Below are 21,754 nucleotides of genomic sequence, written 5' to 3'. Positions count from 1 at the left end.
ATCAATATTAAGACTTTAAGGTAACAGGATGTTGATGGTTTAGCGGCACGTTGGCCTCTTAACCCGTTTTGTCGTCGTAGGAACCCCAAATTAATTCCAATACTTGTGTTTATTGTAAGTATTTGTTCAGCAAAGGCTTGGGAAAAATGTATATCTGCAAAAAAATCACTTTTAAAAGATATTTTGATGGTAACTATGAACGTCCAGCATGATATGAGCCAGATTCCCCAAAAAAGCCTCCTGGAGCGTCAATAAGACACCTTTATGGAACGATTAGGACCTAAAGAACCAGAACCTGCAACAAAAACCACAATAAAACAACGACTTGGTCTGTTAGGAAGGAGTTTCAGTCAAGAAACTGTGTCGTTCAGTTCAAATATTACAAAAATATTACGTATTTTATGCCAAAACATTATCTGAATGGGGCATTCTGGGACTTAAAATAGGTGTGGGAGGATTTTCACACAGTTTCCAGAAGGTTAAAGTCCTGTTTGGTCCCTCTGTTGCTGGAGGATGAGACGGTTTCAGTTCATATTTCTGTCAGCGAGCGTCTACACACTCAGCTTGTGTGACGTTCAGTGTGATTAGGAGTTCATAAAATGTCCACCGAGCGAAGTAGAGTCAGTTTCTAACGTCTTCTTCCCCGTGCAGAGCCACATGGGCAGCGGTCTGGCTCTGGCCATTTCCCAAGCGTCTCACTTCCTGCAGCCTCCCCCCCACCAGTCCATCATCATCGAGCGGATGCACTCTGGTATGTGACCTTCTGATGACGCAATACATGTTTGACGCTACATAAAATGTCCTGTATGTGTAAAGTTGACCATAGTCGGTGAACTTCCTGTCCCCTGCGCGTTCCCCCCAGGAGCTCGCCGCTTCGTCACGCTGGACTTCGGCCGCCCCGTCCTGCTGACGGACGCTCTGATCCCGACCTGCGGCGACCTGGCCTCCCTGTCCATCGACATCTGGACGCTGGGCGAGGAGGTGGACGGCCGCCGGCTGGTGGTGGCCACCGACATCAGCACGCACTCCCTCATCCTGCACGACCTGCTGCCGCCGCCCGTCTGCAGGTTCATGAAGGTGTGTGTGTGTTGCTGCGGATCGCCGACGTGTCGAGGATGAGGATGGTGACGCGTCGTCTGTGTTTTTGCTCCCCCCCCCCCCTCCTCAGATCACTGTGATCGGGCGCTACGGCAGCACCAACGCCCGGGCCAAGATCCCGCTGGGCTTCTACTACGGCCACACCTACATCCTGCCGTGGGAGAGCGAGCTCAAGCTGATGCACGACCCCCTGAGGGGGGAGAGCGAGGCGGCCGGCCAGCCGGACGTGGACCAGCACCTGGCCATGATGGTGGCGCTGCAGGAGGACATCCAGTGCCGGTGAGCTGTGACCCCAACCGCTGTCACTCTTTTCTGATTATTCACTCAAACACTCTTTGGATCAGTCACTTTGTCTGGAGCATGAGTGAAAAGATCATTTTATTTTATGAGTCTATTGGATCTTCTCAAAATGCAAAAGCTGCCTCAGAACCGATCGTATGTTAGAAGCTAATTATGAGACAAATAGCAACGTAGTAGCAATGCATCGTGTATAAAGATACAAGGAGCAATACGAGTATCATATTTATTATATTTGTCATATCAATGTCATATTTTATCATATTTATCACATCACTACTATTATCATATTTATTATATTTATCACATCAATACTAATATCATATTTATTTTATTTCTCATGTCACTACTATTATCATATTTATTATAATTATATCACTACTATTATCATATTTATTATAATTATATGAATACTATTATCATATTTATTATATTTATATCAATACTATTATCATATTTTTGTGCAATACTGTTACATCTTTTATATTTTGTGCCTTATTTTAATTTTTTTAATTTATTTGGTATTTTAAATTTATTTTCTTGTTTAATTTTTTATTGTTTTAATTTTTTTTTTACCTTAAGTTTATTGTAATTCTGTGTTAGGATCGAGCAATATAATCTTTTCATTGTATAAAACTGTTATCTGTTCTTATGACAGTAAAACATCTTGTATCTTGAAATGAGTGTTTATGAATGAAAAGCACATGAAAGGCTTCATTGGACAGAAAGTCTCATAACTTTCTGACTCCACTGCTTCCGTCTGAGGCTTCAATAGGTTTCTATTGAAGACGCACAGCTCAGGAATGTGAAGTTCAGGTACTAAGTCCCCGGTTCTGTCCCGTTCTGCTTCTCCAGGTACAACCTGGCTTGCCATCGGCTGGAGACGCTGCTGCAGAACATCGACCTGCCGCCGCTCAACAGCGCCAACAACGCGCAGTACTTCCTGCGGAAGCCGGACAAGGTGGTGGAGGAGGACCAGCGCGTGTTCTCCGCCTACCAGGACTGCATCCAGCTGCAGCTGCAGCTCAACCTGGCGCACCACGCCGTGCAGCGGCTGCGCGTGTCGCTGGGCGCCAGCCGCCGCTCGCCGCCCGCGGCGAGGACGCCGGACGTCCAGGAGCTGGTGCACAACTCGTCCACGGAGCAGCTGAGGACCATCATCCGCTACCTGCTGGACACGCTGCTCAGCCTGCTGCACTCCAACAACGGTGAGTCCGCTGGGCCATCGGGTGTTGGAAAACAATGCCGGCGTTCTGCTGCGTTCACAGCAAAAGCGTTGCGAATATTCACAAAGTTCACTTCACTTTTCGCTTCATTCGTGCCGGAAAGGGGGCGTGGCTTATCTTTGTTTCTTATCGCTGTAAAACTAGTTACCGTTTCCTCTATCCACCATGGGAAACTCCACGAACGCCCTCGTGTTGCGTCTGGCTTCATTTTCGCAAATATTTGCAACGCTTTTGGCGTGAACGCAGCTTTACGAATGCTTTCAGGGTTCTTTACGCTCATGGAAAATCTGGAAGACTCCTGGAGGTTTAAAATGGTCCCCAAAGTTGTGTAAAAGTGGTGGAAACGTGTTACGTTCATGTGTTCATGACGTTTATTTACGCTGAGTTTGAAATAATGAATCTGCTTTCAAAGGAAAGAGGCTCAAAATATCAGCAGCATACATACAGGCATTTATATAAATGTGTATTCTTTTAATCAAACTATTGTCTCTCATTCATTTGTGTCATTTAAGGTTTACTGGATGCTTTGAATCCTCATTGTTAGTTTAAATACTTTTTATCACTTTTTACTGTTTAAACCAAATGTCCATGAGCAAACATTGTGTGAAATGTGTGTAAAGTCATGAAAAAGTGGTTTGAAGTCATGAAAAATTGTGTTTAAAGTCATGGACATTGTGTTTAAAGTCATGGACATTGGGTTAAAAGTCCCATAAACCTACTGGTCAGAGGGTATTGAACCCTGTATTTCCCCCAGCGGGGCCGGTGGCAGATACCCGGCTTCCTGCCTAACCGTGTGCGTTCCTTCCTCTCAGGCCACGCCGTGCCCTCCGTGCTCCAGAGCACCTTCCACGCTCAGGCCTGCGAGGAGCTCTTCAAGCACCTCTGCATCAGCGGGACGCCAAAGATCCGCCTGCACGCCGGCCTGCTGCTGGTGCAGCTGTGCGGGGGCGAGCGCTGGTGGGGCCAGTTCCTCTCCAACGTCCTGCAGGAGCTCTACAACTCTGAGCAGCTGCTCATCTTCCCTCAGGACCGGTAGGACATCTCGTGGAGAAGAGGGAGGGGCGAGCTTCAACAATCCAGACTAGCGGCGGATGCTAACTGCGGTCTTCCCCCCTCAGGGTGTTCATGCTCCTGTCCTGCATCGGCCAGAGGTCCTTGAGCAACAGCGGCGTGTTGGAGGGCCTCCTGAACCTGCTGGACAGCCTGCTGTCGCCTCTGCAGCCGCCGCTCGCCGCCGCCCAGCGCCGCACGGAAGGTACTGAGGTCCAGACATGCGGCACAGAAACCTCCTCAAGTTAGTACATACATTAATGAGGTGTGTGTGTGTGTGTGTGTGTGTGTTGTAGGGGTTCTGGACATCCCCATGATCAGCTGGGTCGTGATGCTGGTGTCCAGGCTGTTGGACTACGTCGCCAATATAGAGGACGAGGCCGCCGGCGGGAAGAAGCACCTCGGAGGGAAGGAGAGAGAGAGAAGCTTCACAGGTGACCTGCAGCTTCTGACTCATGTGGGAGGAGTTCACCTGACAACAGAATGTCAGGATCAAACGGGACTTTTTACAGGATAACGTTTCTCAGAAATGAAGAAAATGTTTAAAAAAAGTCATAGTTATGAGGTAATAAAGTTATAATTATGAGGTAGAAAGTCATATTTATAAGGTAAAAAGTCATAATTGTGAGATAAAAAGTCATTTTTATGAGATAAAGTCATATGAGGGAAAAAAGTCAAGACTTTTTTTGTGGTGGAAATGGGCTTTTTCCACCACGATTTTTTATTTTAAGCTACTTAGGCTCATTCAATTTACAACTTGACTTCATGGCGTTGTGAGTTCAGCGGACGAGTCTTTAGTCTCTAGTCTTTAGTCTCTAGTCTTTAGTCTCTAGTCTTTAGTCTCTAGTCTTTAGTCTCTAGGCTTTAGGCTTTAGTCTTAGTCTTAGTCTTTAGACTCTAGTCTCTAGTCTCTAGTCTTTAGTCTCTAGTCTCTAGTCTTTAGTCTTTAGTCTCTAGTCTCTAGTCTCTAGTCTCTAGTCTTTAGTCTTTAATCTTTAGGCTTTAGTCTTAGTCTTTAGTCTCTAGTCTGTAGTCTCTAGTCTTTAGTCTTTAGTCTCTAGTCTCTAGTCTTTAGTCTTTAGTCTCTAGTCTCTAGTCTTTAGTCTCCCGTCTTTAGTCTCTCGTCTTTTGTCTCTCATCTTTAGTCTCTAGTCTTTAGTCTCTCGTCTTTAGTCTCTAGTCTTTAGTCTCTCGTCTTTAGTCTCTCGTCTTTAGTCTCTCGTCTTTAGTCTCTAGTCTTTAGTCTTTAGTCTCTAGTCTTTAGTCTTTAGTCTTTAGTCTCTAGTCTCTAGTCTTTAGTCTCTAGTCTTTAGTCTTTAGTCTCTAGTCTTTAGTCTTTAGTCTTTAGTCTCTAGTCTCTAGTATTTAGTCTCTAGTCTTTAGTCTTTAGGCTGCATGAAAACCTTTCATACGATGATTCATCTCACTTCAGATCCTAAACTCTTTTATCCGTCTGCCTATTTCCCTTTTTTACTGCAAACTGTCCCCACACCAGTGAAGTGATGCTGTTGTTGTTGTTGTTGTTGTTGTTGTTGTTGTTGTTGTTGTCGTCGTCCTGCAGGTATCCAGTGGAGCTTCATCAACAACAGCCTTCACTCCCAGAGCTCCAGCCGCTCGGCTAAAGGCAGCAGCAGCCTGGACCGACTCTACTCACGCAAGATCCGCAAGCAGCTGGTCCACCACAAGCAGGTAAACGTGTCTGATTCTGACGCCTCTGAACACGTGAAGCCTGATGAATGGATGAATGGATGAGTGTGTGTTTCCTGCGGCACCACATGGGTCCTTGTTGCAGTGCTTGTATTTATCGAGCCCTTTTTACTGCAGCAGTTAAATCTACTGAAAGCGAAACAGAAAGCTTTGGTGGAGCAAATCGAGAAGGAGAAGATCCAGAGCAACAAGGGCTCCTCCTACAAGCTGCTGGTGGAGCAGGCCAAGCTCAAGCAGGCCACGTCCAAGGTGAGCGCCACACACACACACACACACACACACACACACACACACACACACACACACACACACACACACACACACACACCTCACTGAACAACATGTCTGCTCTGGTTGTTTCCCTCCAAACCGGCCGGCGTCGCTCCTCTTAACGCGCCTTCACGTCTTCCTCTCCGCCAGCACTTTAAAGACCTGATCCGTCTGCGGCGGACGGCCGAGTGGCCGCGCTCCACGCTGGACACGGAGGCGGCGGCGGCGGCGTCCAAAGAAACCCCGGAGGTGGAGCCGCTGCCCTTCACGCTGTCCCACGAGCGCTGCATCTCGGTGGTGCAGAAGCTGGCCCTCTTCCTCCTCTCCATGGACTTCACCTGCCACGCCGACCTGCTCCTCTTCGTCTGCAAGGTCCTCGCCAGGATCGCCAACGCCACGCGGCCCACAATCCACCTGTGCGAGGTGGTGTCGGAGCAGCAGCTGGAGCGGCTGCTGCTGCTGCTCGTGGGCACGGACTTCAACCGAGGAGACATCTCCTGGGGCGGCGCCTGGGCGCAGTATTCCCTCACCTGCATGCTGCAGGACATCCTGGCAGGTGTGTGACGCAGGCTGGTGGATCTGTCTTCTGTCCAGACTGCTGCTACGTCTTCTTCTGGCTAAAAGGCCTTTTAGAGACATTTTAAGTCCTTTAAACAAGATTATTAATCTCTATTTTTAAGGATAATATGAACACTGGATGTGTTTTTGTTGTATGCGGTGAAACTATTACCAGGAACCTTCTCGTTTGACTTTTCTAACTGCGATCGGTGGTCTGGGATTTGTTTTTTCAGACGCGTCACAAGTCTAAAGGAGAGATTTATGCAACGTTTGATACCCAGCATGCCCCAATCTGATCAGATTTAGGCTTAAAGGTTATAACCTTTCCATTTTTGAACCGAACGACACAGTTTTTGGACTAAAATCCTTGATAATAGTCCAAGGCTTTGATTTATTGGGATTATTTGAGTCATTATCTGGAGGTTGTTGTTTAGGCCTTGAACCTTGGAGTTGGATGCAGGTTGAATAAACCACATTGTTAAACTCTGCTTCCAGGTGAGCTGCTCTCCGCCGGCTCTCTGGACGCCATGGACGAGGCGGCGGCGGCGGCGGCCGAGGAGGCCGGGGCGTCGTCGTCCTCGGCGGGCGCCGACTCGGACGACTCGCTCCCGCAGCCGGCCGCCGTCCCCCTGGTGGAGAGCATTGATGAGGCCCTGGTGCCTGACATCATTGCAGGTACTGCGGGGGCGTCCTCGGTGCTGTTCCAAAGTGCGTGGGTTTGCCCCGTAACACACACACACACACACAGCATGCACACACACTTTTACCCTCAGTGTCCATGTGGAGAGCTCTTCTTCTGGCCCGGCTGCACGCGTTGTCTCGTGTGTTTTAGTGACGTCGCGTTCATGCTTCTGTGTTTCCTGCTCTCCTCCTCCTGAAGGTGCTCCCCCCGTGTCCTCTCTGGAGAAAGATAAAGACATAGACTTTGACCTGCTGCAGGACCTGATGGACGTTGATATTGATCCTTTAGATATTGATTTGGAAAAAGATCCACTTGCTGCCAAAGTGTTTAAGGTATGAGGATTATTATTAATCTATTCTTTTTTATGTTTATTGCTTGTCTGTTGCTCATGGTGTGTTGATGTAATGACAACCTTACAATTTACATTTAGTATTTTACATATTTTAGAATAACTTTCTTGGAAATTTACACTTTTTTATCTCATCACATTTTCCTTTTCTTACTTGAATTGTGTTATTTTGTTCACTAAAAGATTATAAGCATAAAGACTCCATGAATTCCACAATTAGCTTAATGTATATGTTTAATATCATTGTAAACATGGTGACATGAGCCTCTCGTTATAGAATAATATTATAAACTAACTGTTAGCGTTACGAATGTGCTCCACTTTTTAAATCACAGTTATTTACCTGAACTCTGAACCAGCCTTCACTAAATATATCTGGACTTCACACGGAGTTAAACACGTCGTAAAGAGTCCTGATTCCTCCGCTTTCATCCTGCTGTTCCTGAAGTTTAGCTTAGCATAGCTCTCTTTGCTCTGAGCAGCTAAACAAAGGGACTCGTACTCGTAGAAGTTGACCTGTAGCTCTGCTCCCTCCCACAGCCCATAAGCAGCACCTGGTACGACTACTGGGGCGCCGATTACGGCACGTACGGGTACAACCCGTACATCGGCGGCGTCGGCATCCCCGTGTCCAAACCTCCCGTGGCCGTGGAGAAGCCCGGCTCTCAGAGCCTGTCGGTGTCCGTGTCGCAGGGTGAGAGAGCGGAGAGAGGTTTCAGGTCTGGGTCTCGACCCTTTTTAAACGAACGTCCCGCCGTGTACTTGAACGGTTTCTGTGCTTCGCAGCGCTGGACGCCCGGCTGGAGGTGGGCCTGGAGCAGCAGGCGGAGCTGATGCTGAAGATGATGGCGACGCTGCAGGCCGACTCCATCCTGCAGGCGCTCACCTCCAGCTCGTCCACAGGTACGCCGCGGGCCGCTCGGCAGCGGGAGACGCGCCCTCGTGGTCGCCCTCGTGGTCGCTCTGTGAGAGTGTCTGCTTTGTGTCTTCCAGTGAGCCCGGCCTCCAACGGGACGGACGACTCCCTGCTGAGGGCTCTGCACGGTGGAGGCTCTCCTCCGGCCGGCAGCCTGCTGGTGCAGCCCTCCTCCATCCCCATGCTGAGCTCCTGCTTCAACAAGCTCTTCTCCATGCTGCAGGTCCACCACGTGCAGGTCAGCACAACCAGAACCTCCCGACTTAGGTTTCTTATCCTGCAAAGACAAACGTCTCTATGAGTAGTGAGAAAAGGCAGAATATTAATGTCAACTCAATGACTTTAGCATCTTCTGGTACGGTGTAAACTCAACAAAGTGCCTTGAACCCTTCGCTCCTCCTCCTCTTCCTCAGCTGGAGTCTCTGCTGCAGCTCTGGTTGACGCTCAGCCTCAACACCTGCTCTGCCGGCAGCGAGGAGACCGGATCAGACATCTTCATGTTCAACGCCAGCCGAGTGCCCACCATCCCTCTGAACCAAGGTCAGGACGCCCCTCTCCTCTGACCCCGCCCCCTTGACCCTGACCCCGCCCCCTTGACCCCGCTCCTCAAGAGTCAAGATGTTTTACTGTCATCTGCACAGATAACAAACAGTTATTCTACACAATGAAAACATTATTCTGCTCTCCTAACACAGAATTACAATGAACTTAAGGTACAAAATAAGAAGGGGGGAGGGAAGGAAAAGGAAGGATAAAGGAGGGAGGAAGGAAGGGGAAAGAGGGAGGAGGATGGAGGGAAGAATTAAAGGGAGGAGACAGGATGGAGGAAGGAAGGAAGGGAGGAGGAAGAAGATGATTAAATTTATTTAAAAAGGCACAAAATATAACAGTATTGCACATACATACACTAAAAGTACTGCTATAATAAATATGATATAGTATTGATATAATAAATATGATATAGTGTTGCTATAATAAATATGATATAGTATTGATATAATAAATATGATATAGTGTTGCTATAATAAATATGATATAGTATTGATATGATAAATATGATATAGTATTGCTATAATAAATATGATATAATAAATATGATATCGTATTGCTATGATAACGTATTGCTCATTGTGTCTTCATAACTCTGCGTTGCGTCTACGTGGTAAAGTTCCCGTGTTGATGGCGTTTCAGGACTCTGTTGAGGTTTCAGCAAACGCAGGGTGTTGCTTCACCCAGAGGTTTAACTGTATTCCTGCTCTGTGTGTGTGTGTGTCTGTGTGTGTGTGTGTGTCCAGCATCCATCAGCAGTTTCCTGACGGTGCTGGCGTGGTACCCCAACACCTCCCTGAGGACGTGGTGTCTGGTGCTGCACTCGCTCACCCTGATGACCAACATGCCGGCCTGCGGTCAGTACTTCCTCTCTGCTCTCCTGTGAGTCACAGCTGGGAGTCACAGCTGGGAGGCGGCCTGCGGCCTCACGCCACGCCGAGCGCAGATTACATTCATTTAGCCTTTTATTTCCTCTATTTGCGCCTCGACCAGTAAGCTGTGTGAGAATAAGCCTCTAGAAGACTCTGAAGGAGCTCAGTCATCATGACCACAGTGGACGGAGGATCAGAGTGAATGTGTAGCATGATGTTCATCCACACAGACGAGATGGATACGTGGAGGGTGGAAGAAGAAGGGGAGGAGGAGGAGGAAGGAAGGGCAAAGAGGGAGGAGGATGGAGGGAAGAAAAAAGAGGGAGGAAGGGAAGAAGAGGGAGGAGGAAGGAGGAAGGAAGGAGAGAGGAGGAGTAGGAGGATGGAGAAGGGAAGCTGGAAGAGTGAGGAGGAAGGAAGGATGGAGGAGAATGGAGGGAGGAAGAAGATGGCGGAGGAGAAGTGAAAAGGAGGGAGGAGGGTGGAGGAGAAGTGAAAAGGAGGGAGGAGGGTGGAGGAGAATGGAGGAAGGAAGGAGAGACGAGTAGGAGGATGGATTATGGAGGGAGGAAGAAGGAGGAGGAAGGATGGAGGGGGAGGAGGAGGAAGGGAGAAGGATGGAGAATGGAAGGAAGACAAAGAAGAGGGAGGGAGAAGGTAGCATGGAGGAGAAGGAAGAAGGACTGAGGAGGAAGGGGAAAGAGGACGAAGGAAGAAGGCGAGAGGAGGAGGATGGGGAAGGAGGGATGAGGATGAAGGAGGGAGGGAGGAAGGAAGGGGAAAGAGAATGGAGGGAAGAAGAAGAGGGTGAAGGAAGGATGGAAGAGGAGGCGGAGGAAGGATGGAGGAGAAGGGAAGAGGAAGAAAGGATGGAGGGAGGAATACTAAAATAAAAAAGGGAAAGCAAATGTGGACTTCTAAAGTAAATTGTACCTGGAAGCAAAACAGCATGAGCAGGTTGACGAGGGACTTGAGAGCGACGCTGCTTTGTGAACTCTCGCTCTCACTTCAGGAGTTCCTAAACGTTCCTCGAGCCGCTTCCCGTCGGCAGCTACTTTGATGGGTCGTTGTCGATTTTGTGTGGAGTTCCATGATGGAATCTAAGGTCTTGAACTTTTGAACTTGCAGCCTCCAACAACGGGATGAGCTCTCAAGAGAGCACGGCGCAGCAGATGGTGTCCGACCCCACGCTGGTCCACGTCCTGGTGCGCTTCCTGTCCGGCTGCAGCACCAACGGGACGAGCCAGCACAGCTCTCAGGTGGGACCCACCGCCACGCAGGCCATGCACGAGTTCCTGAGCCGGCTGCAGGTCCACCTGTCCTCCACCTGCCCGCAGATGTTCAGCGAGTTCCTCCTCAAACTCATGCACATCCTGTCTACTGAGAGGTATGCAATCGCCTCTCGAGAAAGGTATTTTTCAATCGATAATACTTGCACGTTTAAAGCACAATTGTCAGTCCGATAATGCTCCTGTGACTGGTGAGCTAACGGTTCACCCGGGACCTCTCCAGGGGTCCGTTCCAGTCGGGCCAGGGTCCGCTGGATGCCCAGGTGAAGCTCCTGGAGTTCACTCTGGAGCAAAACTTCGAGGTGGTGTCAGTGGCCACCATCTCCTCCGTCATCGAGTCCATCACCTTCTTGGTGCACCACTACATCACCTGCGCCGACAAAGTGGTGTCGCGCAGCGGCTCGGACAGCTCCGTGGGCGCCCGGGCGTGTTTCGGCGGCCTGTTCGCCAACATCATCCGGCCGGGCGACGCCAAGGCCGTCTGCGGCGAGACGACGCGCGACCAGCTGATGTTCGACCTCCTCAAGCTGGTCAACCTGCTGGTACAGCTGCCTCTGTCCGGGGACAGGGAGTTCAGCGGGCGGCTGCCGCCGGCCGGCAGCGGGGCGGCCGACAGCAGCGTGTCGGACGAGGAGAAGGTCTGCGGCAGCAAAGAGAGCGTGGCCGGCGGGTCGGCGTTCAGCCAGGGGCCGCCCGCGGGCGTGGCGGACCTGGTGCTGGCCAACCAGCAGATCATGAGCCAGATCCTGTCGGCGCTGGGCCAGTGCAACAGCAGCGCCATGGCCATGATCATAGGTAAGGCCCACCTCCAATAAGACACGCCCACCTCCAATAAGACACGCCCACATTTAATAAGACACGCCTACCTCCAATAAGACACGCCCGCCTTCAATAAGACACGCCCGCCTTCAATAAGACACGCCCGCCTTCAATAAGACACACCCACCTTCAATAAGACACACCCACCTCCAATAAGACACGCCTACCTTCAATAAGACACACATACCTTCAATAAGACACGCCCGCCTTCAATAAGACACGCCCACCTTCAATAAGACACGCCCGCCTCCAATAAGACACGCCTACCTTCAAAAAGACACACATACCTTCAATAAGACACGCCCGCCTGCAATAAGACACGCCCACCTTCAATAGGACACGCCCACCTTCAATAAGACACGCCTGCCTCCAATAAGACACACCAGCCTCCAATAAGACACGCCGGCCTCCAATAAGATACGCCAACCTCCAATAAGACACACCAGCCTCCAATAAGACACGCCTACCTCCAATAAGACACGCCTACCTCCAATAAGACACGCCTACCTCCAATAAGACACGCCCACCTTCACTCACACTGTCCCGCTGTGAGCTGACCTGCTCTCGTTCCTCAGGAGCCAGCGGCCTCCATCTGACCAAACACGAGAACTTTCACGGCGGCCTGGACGCCATCTCTGTGGGCGACGGCCTCTTCACCATCCTCACCACCCTCAGCAAGAGGGCCACGTCGGTGCAGGTCATGCTGCAGCCCATCCTCACCTACATGGCCTGTGGCTACATGGGCAGACAGGTGATTGTACTGATTTTAGTATTTCCAATACACCTTGAACAAAACAAAAAAACAATGACCCAACAATGTGATATGTTTTTAATGTGACATTCTGTAGGGGTCTCTTTCCACATGTCAGCTGTCGGAGCCTCTCCTGTGGTTCATCCTGCGGGTGTTGGACACCAGCGAAGCGCTCAAGGCCTTCCACGACATGGGTCGGTATCTCCAGACATCAGATTGTATGTGTAGCATGTGGTGCAAAAACTTTTGCTGAGCTGTGACAAAGTCCCTCAAACATACTTTGCTTTTGCTCTCATCTTTATTCTAAACTGGCGCTGATACGATGTCGGCTCAGCCATTGAATTTCCTTTTCTGATTGGTCGAAGTTGTTCCGATGTGAGATTTTGATGCCAAATTTCGGACTTTTTACTATTTCCTCGTCTCCAAATCAGCCGTCAGTGAACGTGTCTCACTTTGGATTGAAAATTAAAGATTTAACCCCGTCGACTTCAATGTCAGACAACCCAAAATCTCACTGTCACCGTCCGGGACCAGTCCTATCCCACTGTACTTTAACCCTGAAGTTTGTGATAGAAATGATGCACGACGACGTGAATCCAAGCCGTTTGGAGGATAACTTCCTGTCTGTCATCCCAGGTGGCGTGCAGCTGATCTGCAACAACATGGTGACCAGCACCCGGGCCATCGTGAACACGGCGCGCAGCATGGTGTCCACCATCATGAAGTTCTTGGACTCGGGTCCTGGGAAGTCGGCGGACGGCAACCTGAAAGCCCGAGTGATGACGTCGGAGCCGGACAACGCCGAGGGACTCCACAACTTTGCTCCTTTAGGTACTTTCTCTCTCTCTCTCCCTCTTGCTCGCTCTCGATCTGATGTCTCAAGCTGTTGAGGGTTGAATGATCTGCTCGTCCTTCTCACAGGCACCATCACATCCAGCAGCCCCACGGCGCAGCCAGCGGAGGTTCTCCTGCAGGCCACGCCGCCCCACCGCCGCGCCCGCTCGGCCGCCTGGTCCTACATCTTCCTCCCGGAGGAGGCCTGGTGCGACCTCACCATCCACTTGCCCGCCGCCGTGCTGCTGAAGGAGCTGCACATCCAGCCGCACCTCGCCTCTCTCGCCAGTGAGTAGCATCCAGACGGAATAACGCGTCACTATTTCTGCAAACCGTCCACGCTGACGGCGTTCTTCCGCCCGTTCCCCTCCAGCCTGCCCGTCCTCGGTCTCGGTGGAGATCAGCGCCGACGGGGTCAACATGCTGCCGCTCTCCACGCCGGTCGTCACCAGCGGCCTGACGTACATCAAGATCCAGCTGGTGAAGGCGGAGGTGGCGTCGGCCGTCTGCCTGCGGCTGCACCGGCCCCGCGACGCCAGCACCCTGGGGCTGTCTCAGATCAAGCTGCTGGGCCTCACGGCGTTCGGCAACACCTCGTCCGCCACCGTCAACAACCCCTTCCTGCCTTCGGAGGACCAGGTCTCTAAAACCAGGTGCCCAGAAACACATTTTCCTGCGTTTCGTCCATTTGCGTTGGCGCCGGTTGTTTGTGTAACCTCGTCCCCCCCCGTTGCAGCATCGGGTGGCTCCGCCTCCTCCACCACTGCCTGACCCACGTCAGCGACCTGGAGGCCACGATGGCCAGCGCCGCCGCGCCCACCGCCAACCTGCTGCAGACCTGCGCGGCGCTGCTCATGTCGCCGTACTGCGGCATGCACTCGCCCAACATCGAGGCCGTGCTGGTGAAGATCGGCCTGCAGTCCACGCGCATCGGACTCAAGCTCATCGACATCCTGCTGAGGAACTGCGCCGCCTCCGGCACCGACCCCGCCAGTGAGTCACACGTCGCCGCCGAGAGTTAATCGCAGGACATTAAAAACATCAAATAGGATTCAAATATTCCAACGCAACGCCCAAAGAGGTCCTTCAGTCAGCTTGTAGTTGTAAAGACTTGCACGAGGGCATAGTTCATGTTATATGTAGTGTTTCTTTTCTTCTGCACAAACAATTTCAATATTTGGCAAAAGCTTCACAGGTCAAAAAACAACCTCAAAGCACTTTTACTGCAGCCTGAATGAATGAGATCTACAGGGTTCATTCGCTCATAGAAAACCTGGGAGAGTTGCGTAAAAGTCCTGTAAATGTGTTATATTCATGTGTTCATGTGTTCATTCACGCTGAGTTTAAATAATGAATCTGCTTTTAAAAGAAAGAGGCTCAAAATATCAGCAGCATACATACAGGCATCTATTTAAATGTTTATTCTTTTAATCATCTCATTCATTTGAGTCATTTAAGGTTTACTGTATGCTTTGAATCCTCATTGTTAGTTTAAATACTACATTTTATCACTTTTTACTGTTTACACACACATTTCACACAATGTTTGATCATGAACATTTGGTTTAAAGTCACAGAAAAGTGGTTAAAAGTCAAGAAAATGTGGTTTAAAGACATGGAAAGTTGGTTAAAAGTCATGAAATCCATTGTTCACATTGTGTATGAACCATCCAATGAGTCTAACACATCTGCACACATCTGGATCTCTGCTTCCGTCCTTCAGACCTGAACAGTCCGCTGCTGTTCGGCCGGCTGAACGGCCTCTCCTCGGACTCCACCATCGACATCCTGTACCAGCTGGGCACCACGCAGGACGCTGGCACCAGAGACAGGTACGTCCTCGTCCAGCCCGCCCCCTTTTAACCACACCGACCAATGAGAACCGCTCTCTGTCAAGGTGACGTTCTAGACAGACCGTAAAAGATAGCAAGGGCAGTGGAAGGACACCGTTTAACTGTCGTACTGCTCGTGTTTGTTGCATATAAATTCCTCTGAGGGTGATGTCGTGTTTTCCAAAAGCCCGATGACGTTATGTACCTCCTCGCTCCAGGATCCAGGCTCTGCTCCAGTGGGTCCACGACTCATCGCGGGTGGCGGCCCACAAGATCGGCGTCCACATGGGATACGCTGGCGCCGGCTGCTCCTCCTCCTCCTCCTCTTCTTCTTCGTCGTCGAGGGAGTACGGCCTCCTCATGCCTTCGCCCTCCCACCTCCACTGCGTGGCGGCCATCTTGTGGCACAGCTACGAGCTGCCCGTGGACTACGACCTGCCCGCGCTGCTCAACAGAGAGCTCTTTGAGTCAGTCACAACGCTTTCACTTACTACTAACACCACGAATACACACATGCACGCAGGAAGACACACACACAGGGCAGAGGCGTTCACCTCCGTGGAAAAAGAAGGGAAATTGGAGCACTTTGCTGCGTCATAATTGTTTGAATAAGTATCATTTACAGACACGTTTCTCGCTCTAACGCAACTTAAGGATGTCAGACTGACATGAAAGTCAAGGTTGAACATGCACAGACAGATATTAAAGGTCTTTACAGGTTCACCTGCTGAAGACAGCAATATTAAAGTTATCATTTAACATTTATGCCCAAGAAAGACAGTAATCTTCAGTATGTGAACACACAGGCTCTTGTTAATATCTTAATCTCTCGTATTCAACTAAACTTCTCACAGTTCATTACATGTAGTGTAGTCTAACAACTATTTGTGACTCAATTCAATATTCAGACCCATAATAAAGTGTGTACTCGATCAGAGAATGAAGCGCTTGGAGCCCAGTTCCTCCTCATGCTAACCGCTAGCGCTGTTAGCACCGTTAGCTGCAAGCCTCCGCTCCACGTGGAGGCAACACATAGCCTCTGAATATTATATTCAGCATCTTCAATCAATGTTGGAGCCTGGGGCAGCGTCTTAAATCCAGTATAATGTGTCTCTGGTGTTGATATTCATCAGATTTTGCGGTCTTTTTGAGGACTAACGACCTGACGGCGTCCCCTCCCCTCCCCTCCTGCAGGCTGCTGTTTAACTGGTCCATGTCGTTGCCGTGCAACATCGTCCTGAAGAAGGCCGTGGACAGCCTGCTGTGCTCCATGTGCCACATCCACCCCAGCTACTTCTCCCTGCTCATGTCCTGGATGGGCGTGGTGTCGGCGCCCAGCGCCAGCCACTCTCAGGCCCAGCAGCAGCGGCTCTCCATGACGGACGACGGCAAGAAGCAGCACGACGCCGACACCAGCGCCGCCGGGCTCACGGACGACTCCAAGCACGCCCGCCCCCCGCCGCCCGCGGACCTCTCCGAGTCCCAGCTGACCACGCTGGCGGCCGCCTCCCAGTCCCCGGGCGCCATCGAGCAGCTGCTGGCCTCGGGCCTGCCGTCGCTGCTGGTCCGCGGGCTCGCCCAGTTCTGCGTCGGCCTGCTGGCCAGCGCCGACCTGCCTCTGCCCGCCGCTCAGGCCGAGAGGCGGCACCACCAACACTATCACCACCACCACTACCACTCCTCCTCATCCTCATCCTCGCACATCCGGCCGCCTTTAGCCGCGGAGCTCGCCGCTCCGGTGCTGCGTTTCCTGACGGAAGTGGGCAACAGCCACGCCATGAAGGACTGGCTGGGCGGGCCGGAGGTGAACCCGCTCTGGACGGCGCTGCTCTTCCTGCTGTGCCACTCCAGCGCCAGCGCCGGTGCCAACGCGGGCTGTCAGCATCCGGGCTCTGGCTCTGCGGCGAGGCCTCCTGCTCCTCCTCCTCCTCCTCCGCCATCCCAGCCTCAGGCTTCAGGGTCCCGCTACTCGCTGGCGTCCTCCGGGCAGGCGGGAGGACTCACCACGCAGCAGAGGACGGCTCTGGAGAACACCACCGTGGCCTTCTTCCTCCAGTGCATCTCCTGCCACCCCAACAACCAGCGGCTCATGGCTCAGGTCTGCTCCTTCATCACACTCGGCACAGATTTAAATCCTCAGACTAGTGTAGTTGATGCTTTTTGTCGTGTTTTTTAAGCTGAAGGTCTTAAGGCCTTGTGGGCATCAGAGGCTTCACTCTCCTCATGTCTCCTCTCTGGCTGCAGGTTCTCTGCGAGCTCTTCCAGTCGGCTCCCCAGCGAGGCAACGTGCCGATCTCTGGGAACATCTCAGGCTTCATCCGAAGGCTTTTCCTGCAGCTGATGCTGGAGGACGAGAAGGTCACGGTCTTCCTCCAGTCGCCCTGCCCGGTGGGTCACTCGGCAGAGGAACATGTCAGCGCTGCAGTGACCGACGTGACGCTGGTGGTTGTAAACGTGATTGATGTGGGAATGGGCCGCGGCCACAAGGGGGCAGCACAGCGATGTGAACGCAGACGCCTCCTCAGACTGATGAGCAGCGTCTCCTCAATGACACCTTTACTGCTCCATATTTAACGCGGCTCCATGATTGGTTGTCAGAAACGCTCTTTAGGACTCTGTGCGTGTCTGTGTTAGTGTGTCTGTGTGCGTGTCCTGGATCAGGATGTAGAACAATTAGTTTTAATTACCCCGACGCGGCCATTTTAACCTCCTCGCCGTCTCATTGTTCTGTCGTGAAGCGCTCCGTCTTGTTGAGAGCGGCGTGCTGGGCAAGGTGACGAGACTGCACGATGTCTTCATGGCCGTGTTTATCGTGACCTTTCACCCCCAGCAAGAGATCACCAGGCTGATGAGAACCTTCCTCGTGCTGATGGAGACTCTCTAAATGCATTCACGCCCCAGTGTCGCGTCCTCTGTCGCTTCTGGATGAATCGCCACGACATGTTGGTTTCCTCTAGCGCCACCATGAGGTCAAACGTTCCCTTTGCCCAACACACTTTGGTTTATGAGCAAACGGCTGCAAATCGAATGACGTTCCCAACAACGAGCAAACGTTAGCATGCTAACACACGGCGGTAAACACGCCTCCACCTGTTGCGTTAGCATTTAGCTAACAACGCCACGGTTTCATCCTTTCACAACTGTACTCTCCTCGTTCTTTTAGAAAGAGTGGAACTGTTAATGTTTATAAATGTCCTGTGGTTTTAGGGGTGGAAATCAGCAGAGATCCCACGATACGATATTATCGCAATACTGCGATATATTGAGTATTGCGACATATTTTATTACCTTTTTTTCAACCGCAAACTGTCCCCAAAGGAAAACTTTGTCAAACAAAAATAGATTTTACTATTCTAAGAATAAAGACCTTTAGAATTGATGAAATAAAAGATCAATACTTGGCTTATGTGTATCGATACAATATTGCCACGCAAAGTATCGCGATACCACGCTGTATCGATTTCTTCCCACCTCTAGTGGTTTTAGTTTGCAGACACACACACACACACACACACACACACACACACACACACACACACATACACACAGCTTGAAAATGCAGTGAAAGGGTGTTTTTCCCGGATTAAGGCGATGAATTTATCAAAGAATTCCTGATTTCATCCCATGTAAATGAAGTGAACGGTTTTCTCAGTAGTCCATCTTTAATCCCCGGGTCTGTCCTGCCTGCAGTGTCATCCAACCTCTCTGAAGAACATGAAAAAACAATTAACTGGACTATAATCTGCTTGAAAATACTGTGAAAAGGTCTTATATGTTGTTAAAGTCCTTATACCCTGATGTCCTGTCGCTTTATGTTTCAACAACATGCTAACATGCTAACATGCTAACACACAACCGTTCTGTGCCCTTTCCTCTCCTCAGCTATACAAAGGACGCATCAACGCCACCAGCCACATGATCCAGCATCCCATGTACGGGGCGGGCCACAAGTACCGCACCCTCCACCTGCCCATCTCCACCACGCTGGCGGAGGTGCTGGACCGGGTGTCGGGTATGTTTCCAGCAGAGAAACCTTTTTTAAAACCTTTCCGTTGTGGATGTGTACGGCTGGCAGCCAATAGAAAACCCCGCCGCTAGTGCGTGAACGCGCTCATTCGTTAGCCTGTCGCTAAGCTCTGCCACCGCATCGCGTCATGGACGCTAACGCAGAGCCGGGTGGTGCTCGTTTCCTGGTTGCAGGTGGCTGATGCTGCTCTATGATTGGCCGGTCTGCATTCAAAGGGGCGGGACTTAGTGAAGTGTCAGTTTCTATCACAGTTAGTTCCCCCCAATCTACTGATTTATTTATTGAGCTATCTCTTTCATATCACTGTGACGATCATATCTTCATGCTAGATGTTTTATATGAAAAGCCAAAACGTGCTTTGTGTGTCTTTTGTGTGTGTGTGTGTGTGTGTGTGTGTGTGTGTGTGTGTGAGATCTCGATCCCTTAAAATCGACCACAATGTGAAGTAAATGTCTCGCGCCGCAGCTCCTCACATCGTCTTGAGTGTGTGATCCTCCTTCTGCATGTGTGTCTCCATGAAGCGCACAACGCTGTCTCAGGTTGTGCGAGTGTCAGAGGATGAGACGACGCCCTTTGCTCAGTCTAAAGTATCTCCTTTGCTTCACGAGCATAACTGCAACCGGCGGCGACATCGTCGGCTTCTCTTCCCCCGTCTCTCAGGTCTGATTCCAATCAGGAATAAATGACGAGGAAGAAGCTTTTGAACCAAAAATAGCTGCAATTTTATGGCAGAAACGATGAAGCAAATGAATCCCAGACGTTAATGTGCGGTTCATTCTCCTGGCCGTTAAGGGCATCGGTGCAGCACAGAGCTGCAGAACGAGCTGCTAGCGGTTAGCGGTTAGCTTTGACCACGAAGAACCTCTTTGGCCCTGTAGAGGTCGTCTATCTGATGAAGAGTTTCCCGTTCCGCTGCTCCTCTTGAGGTGACGCCGTCTCCTCTTCCTCCACAGACACTCCCAGCATCACCGCCAAGCTCATCAACGAGCAGAAGGAGGACAAGGAGAAGAAGAATCACGAGGAGAAGGAGAAGATGAAGGCGGACAGCGGCTTCCAGGACAACTACAGCGTGGTCGTGGCCTCAGGTACTCGACTCTGTCCCACACACACACACACACACACACACACACACACATACACACACACACACACACCTGTCCATCGTCCTGTGAGCCGACCTCTGCTGCAGTGAAGGCTACTCTGCATAGACGGCTATTTAAACCCGGCAGAAATATCACTGTACATGTGTTTTTTAAATCTTTTTGGAAGCAAAAATTGAACCAAACGACAGTTTTTTGACCGAAACTCCTTCCTAACAGACCAAGACTTTGTTTTATTCAGATTTTTGTAGCAGATTCTGATTCTTTAGGTCCTAATCTTTCCAAATAGGTGTCTTATTGACGCTCCAGGAGGCTTTTTTGGGGAATCTGGCTCATATCATGCTGGATGTTCATAGTTACCATCAAAATGTATTTTAAAAAGATTTTTTTTTGCAGATATACATTTATTTCCCAAGACTTTGCTGAACAAATACATACAATAAACACAAGTATTGGAATTAATTCAGGGTTCCTGCGATGACGCAAACACAGAGAAAAAGATTTAGAGACTAATTGGATCCACAGTTTCTAACGGGTTAAAATAAACATTTAGTTTTCTACAATGAGAGAGACTGGAAACAGGAACATGTGTTTCTCTTGATGAGAACCCAACAGCCCCGTGACGTGTCCGTCTGTTTATGTGTGTGTGTGTGTGTGTGTCCGTGTGTGTGTCATCAGGCTTGAAGTCGCAGTCCAAGCGAGCGCTCTCCACCCCTCCCAGACCTCCGTCCCGGCGGGGTCGCGTGATGAGCGACAAGCTGACGGCGTCGTCCGGCGTGGACCCGTCGGCCAAAACCATCAGCGTGCCCGTCTTCCACCTGTACCACAAGCTGCTTCCAGGTACGCCGCCCGCTCACAGGGCCGCGGGACGCCGCTGCGCTTCAAAGCGTCCTGTCGTGCGTCCGGGAGGGTCATGTCTTTTTGCTTCGTCCCTCTGTCCTCTGCTGCAGGCCAGCCCCTCCCCTCTGAGATGACCCTGGCCCAGCTGCTGACGCTGCTGTACGACCGCAAGCTGCCGCAGGGCTACCAGTCCATCAACCTCACGGTCAAGCTGGGCTCCAAGGTCATCTCCGACCCGGGCCTGTCCAAAACCGACTCCTTCAAGAGGCTGCGCACTGAGAAAGGTACCACGCCCGACGCCGCGTTGAGCCTCACGGAGGCGTCGTGACCCCGCGGCCCACCAGAGCTTATTAAACAGACCTTTTACCCAGAAGGCAGCAGCGCCGGTCCATCGATGTGGTGACTGTGGGACTGGTTATATTTAGCTGTTTGATCCTGCAGGCTGGAGGGTCAGCACCAGGTCAAATTCACTTTTAACACCGCGGTCTGGTTTTGATGATGTCAGCACTGAATGTGCAGAACCGCTCCGCGACCCCGTCCTCGATCCATAGTTCCCGTTTCAGAGCCGCAGCCTCGTTTGTTTGGATGAGTTGTGCGGTTGATGGTTGGGTAGCCATGCTCTGGAGGGCAAAGCCGACTGCGTCATCAGCTTGTTGTTTTAACCTCGTAGCTGCTCCGTCATGCTCGT

At 50.8% G+C, this 21,754-nt stretch overlaps 1 protein-coding gene across 7 annotated transcripts in view; it reads left to right on the top strand.

Moving 5' to 3' along the window:
• Positions 1–21,754, top strand: part of birc6 (baculoviral IAP repeat containing 6) — an 82,869-nt gene that overhangs the window by 20,242 nt on the left and 40,873 nt on the right. For 2 of the 7 annotated variants that reach the window (XM_068568333.1, XM_068568341.1), the window contains exons 26-58: positions 652–751; positions 863–1,077; positions 1,169–1,377; positions 2,251–2,603; positions 3,434–3,653; positions 3,740–3,876; positions 3,968–4,105; positions 5,233–5,360; positions 5,496–5,627; positions 5,799–6,204; positions 6,702–6,914; positions 7,087–7,220; positions 7,778–7,931; positions 8,024–8,140; positions 8,231–8,391; positions 8,567–8,693; positions 9,449–9,559; positions 10,703–10,985; positions 11,087–11,658; positions 12,258–12,433; positions 12,531–12,627; positions 13,070–13,264; positions 13,355–13,555; positions 13,641–13,920; positions 14,004–14,260; positions 14,991–15,099; positions 15,318–15,566; positions 16,294–17,197; positions 17,344–17,487; positions 18,982–19,111; positions 20,080–20,211; positions 20,905–21,066; positions 21,177–21,350. In XM_068568333.1, the coding sequence (XP_068424434.1) occupies positions 652–751; positions 863–1,077; positions 1,169–1,377; positions 2,251–2,603; positions 3,434–3,653; positions 3,740–3,876; positions 3,968–4,105; positions 5,233–5,360; positions 5,496–5,627; positions 5,799–6,204; positions 6,702–6,914; positions 7,087–7,220; positions 7,778–7,931; positions 8,024–8,140; positions 8,231–8,391; positions 8,567–8,693; positions 9,449–9,559; positions 10,703–10,985; positions 11,087–11,658; positions 12,258–12,433; positions 12,531–12,627; positions 13,070–13,264; positions 13,355–13,555; positions 13,641–13,920; positions 14,004–14,260; positions 14,991–15,099; positions 15,318–15,566; positions 16,294–17,197; positions 17,344–17,487; positions 18,982–19,111; positions 20,080–20,211; positions 20,905–21,066; positions 21,177–21,350 (7,120 nt within the window). The remainder of the gene's footprint in view (positions 1–651; positions 752–862; positions 1,078–1,168; positions 1,378–2,250; positions 2,604–3,433; positions 3,654–3,739; positions 3,877–3,967; positions 4,106–5,232; positions 5,361–5,495; positions 5,628–5,798; positions 6,205–6,701; positions 6,915–7,086; positions 7,221–7,777; positions 7,932–8,023; positions 8,141–8,230; positions 8,392–8,566; positions 8,694–9,448; positions 9,560–10,702; positions 10,986–11,086; positions 11,659–12,257; positions 12,434–12,530; positions 12,628–13,069; positions 13,265–13,354; positions 13,556–13,640; positions 13,921–14,003; positions 14,261–14,990; positions 15,100–15,317; positions 15,567–16,293; positions 17,198–17,343; positions 17,488–18,981; positions 19,112–20,079; positions 20,212–20,904; positions 21,067–21,176; positions 21,351–21,754) is intronic. The other 5 variants (XM_068568334.1, XM_068568338.1, XM_068568337.1 and 2 more) reach the window with 5 other exon arrangements.

This window comes from Clinocottus analis, unplaced genomic scaffold (genome assembly GCF_023055335.1).
Source record: "Clinocottus analis isolate CAN_PGR_092001 unplaced genomic scaffold, fCliAna1.0.p SCAF_8, whole genome shotgun sequence".
Lineage (NCBI taxonomy): Eukaryota > Metazoa > Chordata > Actinopteri > Perciformes > Cottidae > Clinocottus > Clinocottus analis.
The sequence above is the reverse complement of the archived record's forward strand: the minus strand, read 5'-3'. Positions and strand labels throughout refer to the sequence as shown.